This window comes from Typopeltis vanoorti, chromosome 20, assembly GCF_054136105.1.
Source record: "Typopeltis vanoorti isolate ZY-2024b chromosome 20, IOZ_Tvanoo_1.0, whole genome shotgun sequence".
Taxonomy (NCBI): Eukaryota; Metazoa; Arthropoda; class Arachnida; order Uropygi; family Thelyphonidae; genus Typopeltis; species Typopeltis vanoorti.
This window is the reverse complement of record NC_143568.1, coordinates 48,811,099-48,825,613: the sequence shown is the minus strand read 5'-3', so window position 1 is coordinate 48,825,613 and position 14,515 is coordinate 48,811,099. Positions and strand designations below refer to the sequence as shown.

The 14,515-nt window shown below is 36.8% G+C and overlaps 1 protein-coding gene across 1 annotated transcript in view; it reads right to left on the bottom strand.

Moving 5' to 3' along the window:
• LOC150095419 (pikachurin-like) overlaps window positions 1-14,236 on the bottom strand; it is a 497,499-nt gene extending 483,263 nt beyond the window's left edge. The window contains exon 1 of the mRNA XM_090409767.1: window positions 13,830-14,236. Within this exon, the coding sequence (XP_090265893.1) occupies window positions 13,830-13,995 (166 nt within the window). The 5' untranslated portion in view covers window positions 13,996-14,236. The remainder of the gene's footprint in view (window positions 1-13,829) is intronic.
• Between the last annotated feature and the right edge of the window lie 279 nt (window positions 14,237-14,515).

Here is a 14,515-nt window from a genome sequence, read left to right as displayed (position 1 = left end):
TTTTAAACTCCACAAGTCGATACACACAAATAAGATTCATTTTGCTCATTCGTTGACGTTTTACCGGGCTTCTTTATACAGAAAACAATAATAGCAATTCCCATTGCAGTAGTGGTAGACCGAAATGAAGATTGGTTTTTTTTCCTTTCAAGTATAATTTAATTTCGCCTTCTGGGTTTAATGATAACTTTCAAGTTTGGAGTGAGCTGAAAATAATCAGATCTACTTTCAAAGCTGAAGTTATTCTTTGGAAGCCACAAGTAAAAGGCGATCCCATGGGAGAAAAGAAAACTGAAGTCGAAAGAAACCAAAGAACTCGCCAGTAATACAAAGAATTACCTCGTTCTTTTCACATAAAATGAAAAAACAGTTTCGTGCAGCCCTTAAAGCTCCAAAACGTATTGAAACACTGATTCAGAGCTGAGATGGCCGCAATTTGAGGGCATTTAACAATACAATAAGAGATGGTTGAATAGCAATTGTATCGGGAACTTTAAATAACATCATTATATGCGCTTAGAAGGAGAGGATCATTTCGGTTACACCCAAAGAGCAAGAGTGGGATGTGAAATGAGTCATCTGGAAGTGTGGCAGACAAACGCTTCGGGGCAAAGCGTTAACCTATTCTCCTTAAGTCACTGCAAGAATGTCAGATCACAAGGAGCCAAGAACATGGCGTGTAGTTAGAAGCAGGACGAGCTCGTGTGATCTGCACGCGGGTTTAACTTCCCCTCTCTGTCTGCATGCAAATTGGAAAGTGCTTTTTTTTTTATTCATTCACAGAATCAGATGCACTTTGTGTTTTCGTTCATAAGTCTCTAGCAGCGCACTTAAGTAAACATAACACTTCACAGAAAGAGAGAGAGATAAGCAGACAATTACACTTAAGATCAAGGTACGAGCTAAAGAAGTTCGTTGAACTTCGGACCTACAAAGCTGTTTGTCAAAGTGGTTTTAGCTGCACTGCGAGGAAAGGCCGTAATGTGTTTCGTTAGTAAAGGGTTTTCAAGGCGAATTACACTAAATACGAGTAAATAAAAATGGAAAAAATCAGACTAATGGTTAATAACATAGCCAATGTCTATGTGACAAGCATGACAAAATGACTCCTTTGTCGTACGATAATGAACTGCGCATTTGAATTGCAGAAATAGATGCCAGAAATAGATCCGTCATATGAGTAGGAGAAACTTAAATACGTGTGATCAGCAGGTGTCACGAAATGTGATCGTATTGAGAATCATGAACACGAGCGCAACAATACAAACAAATCAATGAGTAAATGTATTTTCATACAGTTAACAGAAATTCTCGGTTTGGTTTTGTGATTGTCATACGTTCAAATATATTTAAAATATATCAATGAAATGTCACAGCTGTAAGGTTCTGTAAAAATAAGTAATTCATGATTTGTGAGTTTCTTCCGAAATATCTGGCACCATTCGCATGATGGATCGGTTATTACAAGTTTTATCTCCATATCCTTCAGTCCAAAACTGTCGGGAAAATACTGTAATCTGATGGATTTGAAATAATTGAAACACGGCTTCGCCTGTGATGTGTCTTTTGAAGATTAACAAAAGAAGTGTTTATTCTTTAAGGAGGATTATCCTTAAATATTGCGTCACTTTTTTCAAAAGTTTTAGATTCCTCTTTAAAATTTGTAAATCGATTTCTCTTTTCATAATTTCAGTAATTATTACAACACTGTCGTTAACGTTAATGATTTTTAAAATATTTTAAGCTACAATTTGCAACTAGAATATTCAATTAGAAATAAATCATGACCATCAAACAGAGAAACGACAGTAAACAGAGAACGATTCAGAATTTGTCTCGCATTTGGAAAGATCTGGGTTCGAATCCCCCCCTCCAAAAAAAAAAAAAAACACTCTAAGATGCGAGGAACGTTTTAAAGCATTCTAAAACCGAAGGTGAGGTTTCTGGAGGAAAGGGTTTTCCTTCAGAAACTAACTCCAGTTAAATAAAAACTAAAATAACTAAAAATGGCTTATATAACTTTAAAAAAAGGCAGCAAGGACTTTTAAACATTTTCAATAGCATGCAAATTTTTGAATTATATAATTAGACAGCTGAAGCAGAAAGCTTTTTTTTTATTTAATTTTTTTTTACGGAGAAAATATTGTTGCCAAGTCACATAAGTCAAAACAAATCTGCATGTTTGAAATCTGAAATTTGTCACAGAGCATAATTCCTTGTCGTTTTTGTGTTTTATAACTTGTCATCTTTTATATGATGCAAAATGGTAAAAAAAAAAAAAAATCGCAATGCAGTTCAAATTGGGGATAGATTAAGTAGAGAAATGAGTAATGAACTGTAACTGTTGAATAGAATAGGCAGACAAGCGCGTATTTCTCATTATCTCGCAGAGGAACTGGGATCAAAAATTTGAGAATTATCTCATCGATTTATTTAGAGAAAATCTACCCTCAAAAATAATCCTTATTGCAAAATAGGACGACCATAGCGACACGCAACATGAAACTTACTAAGAATGATTCAGAAGATCTAGATGATCTTCTGAACTCTATTTTATTCGAATGAAAGAGATTTTTGTTTATTTAATTTTTTTTTCTTTTGAAAAAAAAAATAATAAAATCGACGAACAGATCAAAGCAGCAATACTTTTTTCGACCAAAATCTTCGTAAGACAATCAGTTTACCCAGAAAGGCATTTCTCGTTGACATTCTACATGATTAACGTTTACGACAGAACGCATGTGCATTCAAACCTTGGAAACTAGATTGCTCGGGAACTGTGGGAATTATGGCAAGTAGCTCTCCCCCATTGACGTTATCAGTAGAAAGATTACTCAAAGTTTCTTTAGTTTGCTCAAGTTCTTGAAAACTTCCTCGAATAGGGAAGGTGGCGAACAGTGTTGTTGATTACTTCAGATTTTGTGCGAATGTACAAATACAGGGACAAAATTATTGAGGGGGGGGGGGATATTGACTTTCTCATGTGGATCCGCTGATATTTTCTCAAGACTGATAAGCACCGCCCGCTTTTCTATTGAAGTGATGATTAGAATTGTCAATTCATAATAACACAACATTCATGACAATTCTAGAGACTATACTTATGTGAATTGTCATCCGAAAAAAGGCAATGCATATGAAATACTGACAACAATCAACTGTTATTTTTTATATTAACTAAGAAGTTTTACAACTATGTATTGTGGAAACGAATCTTAGTATAAATGTATAATATCGTAAACAACGTGCTAGCCGCTATTAATTTTTAGGAAAAACTACTTACATCAAATTTCACAGACGAACAACAAAGGGGAGGGGTAATAAACATTCAGGAAATATTTGCGTGATAAGAACCTTTTGTTACAATGTTATAACTCATAACATCTGGGATTTGAAGATCTTTGTTGACAGCTTCGATTTGCTTAAACTTACAATTAAACTACTCATTCTTGTGTTAGTAAAACAGGTTCGTGTAAATCAGTCTTCGCAAGGCTTGTAGATCATTCATCGGGATGAACCTTTTAATCAAATGTTTCCATCCATCGAAGAAGCAGTTTTTTATTATTATTATTAACAGCATTCGTATTATCACATGTCTGAGTATTTACTTTCTTGTTGAACTTTAGAAAATAAGTCACAAGGAATATCGCCTTGGTAATAAGACGATTTCTATCTTTCTATCTTCTAAACATGGTATTGATGCCACGTTTAAAAGATAGAAAGCAACCAGTCATAAAACCTCAAATAGATTCTCTAGTATCCAAAATGCAAACGACGTTGTAAATTTGCAAAAATAAAAATTCGGTTTAACATTTAAGTCACGATTAGTTTTCTATTTCTTTGGATGCAACTATTAATAAAAACGGCACTGAAATTCATTAAGGAGGACTTCAATTGAATTTCCTCTCTGACGAATGAGTTCTTATTCCTTTTAAGGACAAACGCATTAAAATATTCTCCCTTAAACGCCACTTCCAAAAATTCAAATATAAAAATGTTGAGAGTGACACGCGAAGAGAAGTTTCTTCGATAGTGTCAACGAAAAAATTGATACATTAAAAAATTTCCCATGTTTCTTTGCATATTGGAAGATCATCATCAAATTCCTTATATATATCTTCAGAGGGTGTAGAGCAGCGCTTCCCAAACTGTGGGCCGTATGTTTTGTTGAGAGGGACCGTGAAATAATGAAAACAAAAAAAAATCTTTTAAGACTAAGTAGATTTTTTTATCTTAAAAGAAACTTATTTCTTATTATTTCTTTTTTGTTATTTTTTATATTTTAAATGGAAAAAAATCACACATTGGTGCGGGTTCACAAATTTTGCTTCCTGCATATTTTAGTAAAAATTACGTTTAATGAATATTAGTAAATGTATGCTTATTCATATAAGTTTCATTTCAAAGCAGAAATCTAAGAATTGCAGTTTCAAATATTTCACCTGATATTGACTTTTTGTGGAGCAGTATTGAAACACATCCATCACATTAAATTGTTATTAAACTTCTTTTATGTTTTTAATTCTTTCTTTATTACTAATCTTACGTTTCATGTGCTTGTACTGCAAATGTACAATAACAATATATCTATCTCTATAAAAATATGAAATAATGTGCCATGTCGAATGTGTATGTAAGATGCTAAAAATGTAATATTTGCATTTGATTTTTGCAATATTCGCTGTGTATGTTTTGTATTGAATATAAATACAATAAATACTATAATAATATATGTCTATATTACGATTTTTCCAGGGGGGGGGCAGTGAAATATTTAAATTTTTCCAAGGGGTGCCCTGACATCCAAAAGTTTGGGAAGCACTGGTTTAGAGGATATGATAGTACTACATGAAAAATTTACATCATTACTAACTTCCTATCTACAAATTTCCTCCAAATCAGTCTGTTAAATGTCAAGACTCCATTATTATCAGGTCTTATATTTCTATTGTCTAAGGCACTTTGTACAGTATCAATCCACCTATATCTTGGTCTTCCTCTGGGTTGTTTTCCTGCCAACCTGGCAGAGAACGCTTATTTCCTCGCCCATTCTGTTTAAGTGACCATACAACCTGAGATTAGCTCTGCCAACACATTCCTAGATGCCAACAATATCAAGTTCTTACCTAATATTCTCATTTTTAATATGATATTGGCATTGATTCCATCTGTTCATGATCCTAATCTTTCTCAGGACTCTCATATCTGCGGTCTCTAGTCTTTGGTCAAATGTTTTACTTCTAACCCAGCTCTCAGATCCGTAAGTAATTATTGATTTAAACACTGTCTTGTATACAGCTAATTTAGTGTTTTGGCTAATTTCTTTCATTTCCATATAAATTTATTCAGTTCACTTCCTACCATACCAGCTTTGTTTATGTTGTCTATTTCCATATTTAACTTACCATCTTCACTAAAAATCGTGCCTAAGTAGATGAAATGTTTTACTTGTTCCACAGGTTCTCCATTCACAACACAGTTGACATTTTCATTTTCAATGATTCTGCCTATTTTCTTTGTCTTTTTATTGCTGACCTTCATATCTATTACAACAGTTATTTAATTTAGTCAGAGAATCTTGCAGACTTGTAGTGGATTTATTTAGAAGTATAACATCATCCGCATAAAGCATAGAGATGAGATTAACACCTCTGATTTTGATATCATGTTTAATACCACTTTCCTTCATAATGTGATCCATATAGATAATGAATAAGAAAGGGAACAATGTACATCCTTGTCTGACACCAGATTTAACATTAAACCATCTTCCTGTAGTTCCTTCAGTTCTAACTGCTGACTTACAACTCAAATAAAGACTAAGTATTGCTTGATATAATGGCCCATTGACACCATATAACTGTAGCGTATTGAATAGCTTCTCTCTTGGCACCTTGTCATATGCCTTTTCCAAATCGACAAAACTTAAATATAGATCTTTGTTATATTTTAATGATTTCTCAACTATCTGTCGTAAAGTGAAAATCTGATCTATTTGGCCTGAATCCAGCTTGTTCTTCACCAAGCTTCTCTTCCATAATCCTTCTCAACCGTTTCTTGCATATATCGTACCAAGAACACTCAGTAATGAAATACCTCTGTAATTCTCACATTCAGTTTTATTTCCCTTTTTATATATGGGTACTATGAGAGCTCTACTCCAATCATCGGGAATTCGTTCCTATGTCCAGGCCTTCTGAACTATGCAGTGCAGCCACTGTATGACGTATGACTTTTATACTTCCATATTTGAGCATTTCTGGTCGAATATCATCTACTCCTTCTGCCTTTCCACATTTCAGACTTTTTATGGCTTTTTTTTACTTCAAGTATGGAATGTATTCCTGACTGCATGCCTGGTCAGTATTTTTTACCACTATGCTGTCATTACTACTTGTTTTATTTAGTAGATTTTCAAAGATTAATTACTCCATCCTTCAAGGATATCTTTTTCTCCTGTTTTCATGTCACCTTTATCATTTCTAATTCCCTTCACCGCACTTTTTCGTCATTTCTGAGTTTCTTCAACAGCCTCTATGTTCTTTCCAAAGTCCTCCCATGACTTTTGCTTAGCCAGTTTTACACAGTATTTAGCTCTTACATTTGTCTCTGTATCTCTAAGAGCACAAGCTGACTTATTTGCCAGGAACTTTTGATATGCTTTCTTGTTTTCCTTCACTGCCTCTTTAACTTCCTGTGTCCACCATGGAGTTCTGATTTTTCTATCCTTGCATACAACCTCACCAGATGCCTCTCTGGCTGAATCAATCAGGGTTTCTTCAAGGCTTGCCACTGAATCTCCAAGGTTTGGTTGCTGTTCTCAAACTCTTTCATTTTTCCTTCAATAATCTTTATGTATTTTAGTCTACAGTTCACATCTGAGAGCTGCTCAACTTTTATTCTCTTTAAAACTTTCTTACGTGTTCTTCTTTTCAATATGAAATTCAATTTTATCCTGCTCAAGACTAAATAGTGATCACTTCCAATTCCAAATCCTCTGTACACTCTGGTGTCCTGCACCAGGGAGAAAACATCCCTATCAACAATAACATAGTCAATGAGACTTTTCTTATTCCTTGCCTCTTCTCTCCATGTGAATTTGTGCACATTTTTATGTTGGAACATGGTGTTAGTAATAACCAGTCCATGTCCTGAGCAGAAATCCAACAGATATTTGAAATTTTATTAGCTTTGCTCTTTTCTCCAAATTTTCCCAAAATATTTTTGTATGTCTGACAATTATTTCCTACTCTGCTATTCAGATCTCCAACAAAGACCAACTTTTCCTTTTTCATTGTGTCAGTAGCTTTCTCTAGTCTCAAAAAATTCATCCACTTCTACCTTAGTAGAGCCTTCTGTGGGACCATAGGCACAAATAAGTCTCATTGCCCAGTTCCCCATTCTCATATTTGCCTACATCACTGTACTTGAGATTGCTTCCCATTCAAGAAGATTAGCCTCGTATTTTGTGTTGAATATTATGGCTACTCCTTCCTTTCCTTGATTGTCATTGCCTGAATATAACATTTTGTATTTATTGCTCAGAAAGATCTCACCAGTTTTTGTCTTTTTTGTTTCAGTCTCCCCTATTGTGTCGATCTGGTACTTATCTAGTTCCTCAGCTAGCTCCATTTCTTTGCCATTCAGGCTTCTTATGTTGATAGTACCGATCTTCTGGTGATGTTGAGTTGGGGTAAGTTTTACGATTTGTTTATTATTAGTTTTAGGATATTGGAAGATGCTGGACATTATTTGGCTTGCATTTCAAGACAATGCCCCCATTACTTGATTTTTTCAACTTGATTACTTGAACAAAGAATACTGAAAGCTAATGTATCCAGAATAAAAAAAAAAGTACGCACCTATTATGAACGGTTATTCTTTTTTACATACTCCTCCTCCTCCTTTAGCTGGATGGATTTTGTTTAAATATATTTGAATTTCCGTACCAAAATTTCTCAAGCCATCGTTCAGTTTCGGTTTAAATTTAGTCGTTTTAGTACTAAAATTAGGGAAAATTATATAACAATCAGAAGTGTCTTTCGCCTTTAAACTATTTTTTTGAAAATTGCCAGTTTCTTATAATCTCGCGAGACCTTTAAGATTCAAAACCAGTATGCATTAAGATTTTTTGACAATCAAAAAGTTCCTGTTTTGATAAAGTGAGTAACAGGTAATATCAGGGCTCAGAAAAAAAAATCTTATTGTAGAAAAAAGAAGAGCTTCTAGAAATACTCAACATCAGTACTAAACTACTTACGTACTTATTTGCAAATAACTTCAAAATATGATGTGAATTTTATCAAATCATCACACGAAGGGTCTCAATACCTGTAGCACATTAACGCTGTATATGTTCACAGTCTATTTTTTAGGAAGTTGTATTTATTTATAATAAAATAAAATAAAATAAAGATAAGAAGGTAACGAAATAAAATTAAAACAAAGCAAGTCTGTAATTTTTAATCTATTACATAAATGCTATTGCACCGCCCGCTTTTCTATTGAAGTGACGATTAGAATTGTCAATTCATAATAACGTAACATTCATAAAAATTCTAGAGACTATATTTAGTGGATTCATAATAATTGAGTTATGACTTCTATCAATCGTTTGTTTAGTTCCAGCCTGCTAATATGAATCTGCAATGCCGAACGTTAGGGCTAACACAATAACGTAGCCACACTGGAAAGCCTGTCTCTCTTCATACTTCACATGGAATAATAACTATTTTAAACATGGCACTTGAATTAAAATGACAATTTCTAGGATATGAAAACTAACATTTGATGATAATATTGAGCATTAATAATGATGCTGAGTTCGGATCCCGTCTAGGACGCAAAGATCCTTTATGAACGTTTCAACTGAAAGGGATTTAGCTGTCTCATACGTGATGGAATGTTTTTTTGTTTTTTCTTTCTCCCTTAAACTCCGGCTTTTCATCCCACGAAATAGGCAAACCGGCCAGAAACACACACGCAGTATACAGGCATAAGGATTAAACACTCTATTCCATCGAATCTCATTCCGAAATTTGTTTACTGCTCTAGCGACGTGAGTAACGCATGCAATGGAATTACTCTCGGCCGCCGAGGATTTCTACCGCTCTCAGTGAACATTATCATCACCCTCTCTGATTCCTTTTTAATTTTATTTTAATCACAGTCGTTTACATGGCATATCTTCATATCGCGCAGGAAAATGCAATGTCACCTTGTAATTACTTTCCTTACTTGTTAATACGCTTGTCAATAGTCTTTATACTGACCATATAAGTTTGGTTAACAATTAAAAATGCCCCTTCGGCGGCGTTAAGAAGTGCTTCATAACGATAATATTGCTACATACTCGTAGCTATCGCAATGTAAAAAATTAATGTACTACGAGCATTGAGCAATAATTGTAAAGGTTTCAAATGAGGGGTAAAAAAAAACACCAACTTTAATTCTGATTCTTGTGGTTAGCAGAAAAGTATGCCCGAATTAAAAATAGCAATCCTGGTCGGATGTTTAAATAGTTTACCAGGAACAGTTCACGGGCAAAACATGTTGACGTTGGACATGGGCGACTCATGCATAGGCACGGCGGAACTGCAGCACCCCCAATTTTTCTCGATATATAAATATATTTATTAATTTATCTATATTTGCTTGTATCATCAACAATCCTATACAATTCTATTATTTTGTATAAAAAAATGATAAAAATCCATCTTGTAGCACTTAGGAGAGCGAAGGACGCTAGCGGCACTGTGTTTTCCACAGTGTCATATTGCTACGCGCGCAAGCATTAGCACGTCATAGTGAGATGCGAGCTATTAGCGTAATGCAGCACTGTCCGTCGCGCAGTTCCACTGTTGTTTATATGCAATTTGCGCCAGTAGTAGAGTGTTCTTAGTGCTTATCGTGTTTACTCCGTCTGTTTAAATATTTGGACATTAATCAAATCCTTTAATTGTAATGTCCAAAAATTGTAAATCCATTCCTTTAATTACAATTAAAGGAATGGATTTTATTTTTAAATAATTTTTAATTATACCAACTATATAATTTATCGATAACAAACAACATTTTTCATGTTTAATTTTTACCATAATTTTGATATTTTATCAAAACAAGTATACACTGTACTTACAGTGTGCATGTATATTTCGAAAGTTGCAGCACCCCTCCCTCCCCCACGATTGCAAGCCATGAGCCACCACTGACGTTTGAGTCTTAAAAGAGGCCTCAGACATCAATATCTTTTGTTTGTTGCGGCTATAAACATACAAAATCGCCATGAACCACTTCTGTCGACACAAAATAGAAACCAGTCGCGCTGTCACTTGTACGTTGGGAAGATTCGATTAATCCAGATCGCTTCAGTTGATGGCGATGACCACAATACACCTGAAGCATTAAGAAAATATTGTCAGTTGGCATAGATGGTATAATGTTTGGGGAATGTTGTTCTGGGACACATTTTGCACCTTCCTAATCCACCATTCACATGACCACAGCGTCCATGTAAATGTAACTCTTCTTTCAATGGTTGCCCTTCAGCCAGATAACGTGTTAAGTCATAAAAGTGACACCATGCAGGAATGAATCCACGAACACGCGATTGACTTTTCTCTCCTTCACAGACCCTCGCTCTGAATCCTGTTAAACATTTCCCGAATAATGTAGAACGGAAATTCAGGTGCACTGATCCATTCAATCCCTTCCACCGTTGATGCTGTCCTGTCTTCTTGATCGTCTAGGATTCCTGCAAAATCTTCTATAGAATGAACGCTAGTTGTGGTGGTTTTACAAAGAGAGAAAGTACTCAGTCTTTGGCGAAGAGTCCTGAAGTAGATATCAGTGTATAAAGAAAATACGGAACGAAAGAAATATTGCCCAATTTTATTTTCCCCCCCCCTCCTTATCTCTTATAAACGAATGTCATGCCATTTACTAAGCAGCACAGTAAGAAATTTCACAGAAGAAAGAATTCATGCACGTCCTACTTGGAAGAAGCAATTGCAGACGGGAAAAGTAAGTCTACTAAACATGCCAAGACCGTGAATTCAGGCGAACACCTCTACACTCTCTCTCTCATTCTCGACCTCTTGCTCACAGTAAAGGGAGAGAGGGGGGGGGTGAAAAAGAGGTGAAGCGAGAGGCTATGGGCAAGTGCAGTACCGGAGCTCTTCGACAGGAATGCCAGGTGTCCTCCGTTTGACATGGCTTGGTAATCGCAAGGGGTAGTCACGCGCGAGGCCTACTTGGTGACCCCTGCGTGCTACAACCTTCGTGTTATCATGAAGAGCAGCTGACGGACATGAGTTCCGCCAGGCAGTTACTAATACTCGGTGGAAAGGAAAAAGGCACGATATCCAATTAAATCTCAACATAAAGGGTGTTCGACTTGTGTGTTATTACCCAAAGAAGGAGGGTTGGTGGAGTGTTTTAAATATCAAGAAATATTTCGACGGTGTATCTTTGTGGGAGTGTCGTAAATACAGAATGAAACAAAGTACCTCAAATAAGTCAGAAGATTCGACCAAAAGCGAATTATTATCAACAAGATTCCTTAGAAATTTCGTTGACTAAACAAAACTAACTGAAGAGTGCTTCAGAAATTCTCAGAAAGCTCCAGCCCACTCTACAGATAACAGAAAGTGCCACAATACCGTAATCTACGACGCATGAATGCCTTTTGTCTTGCTTATCGACAGGTGCACTTCCCCATAATGTAATTCTTCGACCACGCGGAATAGAAATAAAAAAAGAATAATTGAACCGCATTCTCCCGTGTCATTCGCGATGTAGACAGCTAAGCTAACCTTAACAACACATACTAGTAACCGTAAACCTCCGGCTCAGTGACTTCACGCCTACTTTGCAAATAACCGTCTTCCTCTCCTCCAGTTCAAGGTCGTAGACGAGTTATGCAAATAAAAACGCAGAAGGATTGTTCGAGAAACGCTTCGAGTCTAGTCGGAGGAAAATTCTACGGCGTCATCAAAAAAAGAAGAAAAAAAGGATTAACTGCGTTGTTCGATTTAGTGCTGCCAGACTAATACGTGTAAGCAATTACAAGCTCGTACTCCTGATGTACGACTGCAGTGAGGAACGGAAGGCTCATTTTTGCTTGCATCTGCCGAAATCTGATATCCGTTCAAACTTCTCCACCTGGAATTTGTCCCTTGGCGTCATAAGATCCCTGTATAATTTTTCCCCATTACATTTCGATCCCTTTTTCAAGATACCAAACTGCGTATCCACTGCATTTCAATGTTAGCCAGTCTTATATTCCCAGCAGTTACCTACACACATCATAGCAAGCTGCAAATATAAACAATTTTGGTCCATATTTGCGATACCGCTATTTATAAAGAATTAACAATATGAATAGTTTATGTAGTCAGCAATAATTTATAACTCAAAGTATAATTTAAGGATAAATTCCAATCGTAGCACAGTTTTGGTGATCTCTCTCTCACACACACAAAATATACACACATATAATCAAAACAGCAAATAATATATGCAGAAAGACTTCGTCACCAAACTTTAAAAAAAAATAGATTTCTTTGGATGTATTCATTTCAAAATATAATTTATTTCACTAGCTACATATTAATTTAATTTAATATCACTAGCTACATATTAGATCAATTCTAGAACGAACCAGAGAGAAGCTGTTGGGAGGATCAGTTCAATGAATTTACTTGAGTATTTTAATCGTCACTTTTAATGCAACTGTGATTTACTTTGAAAATATTTGCACGAAGTTGAATGAATATTAATTTAATTCGAAAATTTAAAGCATCTAATTAGCTGCTTTCCCAATACATAAAAATTGGAATGAATGACTGCTGGGTGACGGTTTAGTAGGTCACTCTACAGGAACGGCTTAACAAGACTGTGGTGGAATATATTTTGTTCCTGATATTTTCCGCTTATGTAGAACACAATCGGTGCTTTTTTAAGCTTTAAATAATTACATTCAGAGTGTAAATATCCAAACCTAAAAGTTTCCAACTAGAAGATTATTAACATATTCAAGTACGGTCGTAAAAACAAGTATTTCTATCAGACCGACAACACTGATTCAATTATAAAAACGTGCCATAGTTTAAAAGTGGAATTTCTCCTTCGCAAAGATGAACTCGTATTAAATACCAAATTCAAAATATACATTTTTCGGGTTGTATGCGAAGAAAGACAGCAGAAAAACACTAACAGATATAACGTGGTACATTTCTCCCCACCCCACTGTTAGTGTAGCTTTTGCAGAATTCATCGGGAATCAATGCAACTCAAACACCCCTTTTAATCCAGACAAGCGGAAGTCGGATATCTAAACTTCCCGGATTTCAAAATACGAATGAGGTTGACGGAGGACAAATTTTGTGGGTTAGTCTCTATATGGAATGACCCATTTCTTATACCGTGAGAAGTACGACGGGGTGGCGTTTGTCGGATACGATTAGCAACGCATACGCAATTTATTGTTTCGTCCTCCCAGAACACTTAGCAACCTTCTTTAACGCACAAGCACACACAGGCGTACGCACGAACGAACAAAATCGATCACGCAGTGCAAGCCACGACGGTGTCCACTGCAGCAATCAATGAGGGGAGTTGCGGAGTAGTTCTTTGACACCCAGCCAGGGTCAAGGACAAACTGCATTGGTTCTAGACTGTATAGCGGCTAGGGGGGGGGGGGGGGAAGCTTCTGAAACCGAGGTGAGTCCCTAAGTAGGTAGGAGGAAGAGGATGCAGCCCAACATCTTCATCTGTCAGAACGAAAACGGATGTACTCGATTTAGGCTTAGCAATGAAGCGCGACTTACCTTGGAAAGCAGCCTCGAATGTTTTCTCGGATCCTGCGAGCTGAAGGGTAGCCACGAGACACACCTTCACCACGACTAAAACGCGCACAAAGGTCTTATAGCGGGTCGGGGATGCCATGTTGCCTTCGCCGCATGCATCCGGTCGATAAGAGTGCCTGAGTAGCATTGTAGACGCTATTTCACCTGCTCTGCTTTCACTGCACACTTTCTAGAAGGGAGGGAAGTCTTCGCGAGGATCCCTCGCTCACAAATGGCCGAAAGACATGGATGACAGGTGGGAAACAGGATCCAAACGAGATCGGCTCTAGATCGGGTTCAGCACCGCAATCAATGTTACAAGTCGGCCAGCTCCCAGGCTCATCTCGCCATCACCTCCGTCGCTTGGCCTCGAGTCTAACACAAGCAGACGATGGGAGCGACGCTCATGCTACAGAGCATGCTCCGTAACGTTCTCGGTGACGGCTCAGTGTGCCGATGACTCATACAAAACGTCTCTTTCCGCTACGCGCCGAACATTCTGCGGCCGACGGTAAGGAAGGCGTGCTGGGAAAACAAAACATGGAAGTAGCGGGAACGGGCAGCTTGAACACCCTCCCCTCTCTCTCGTGCATATTGTCGGACATGAAACTTGCCGTGATGCGGGATGGGGGGAGTGCACTCACTTGCGCATGACTCAAATATCTGTT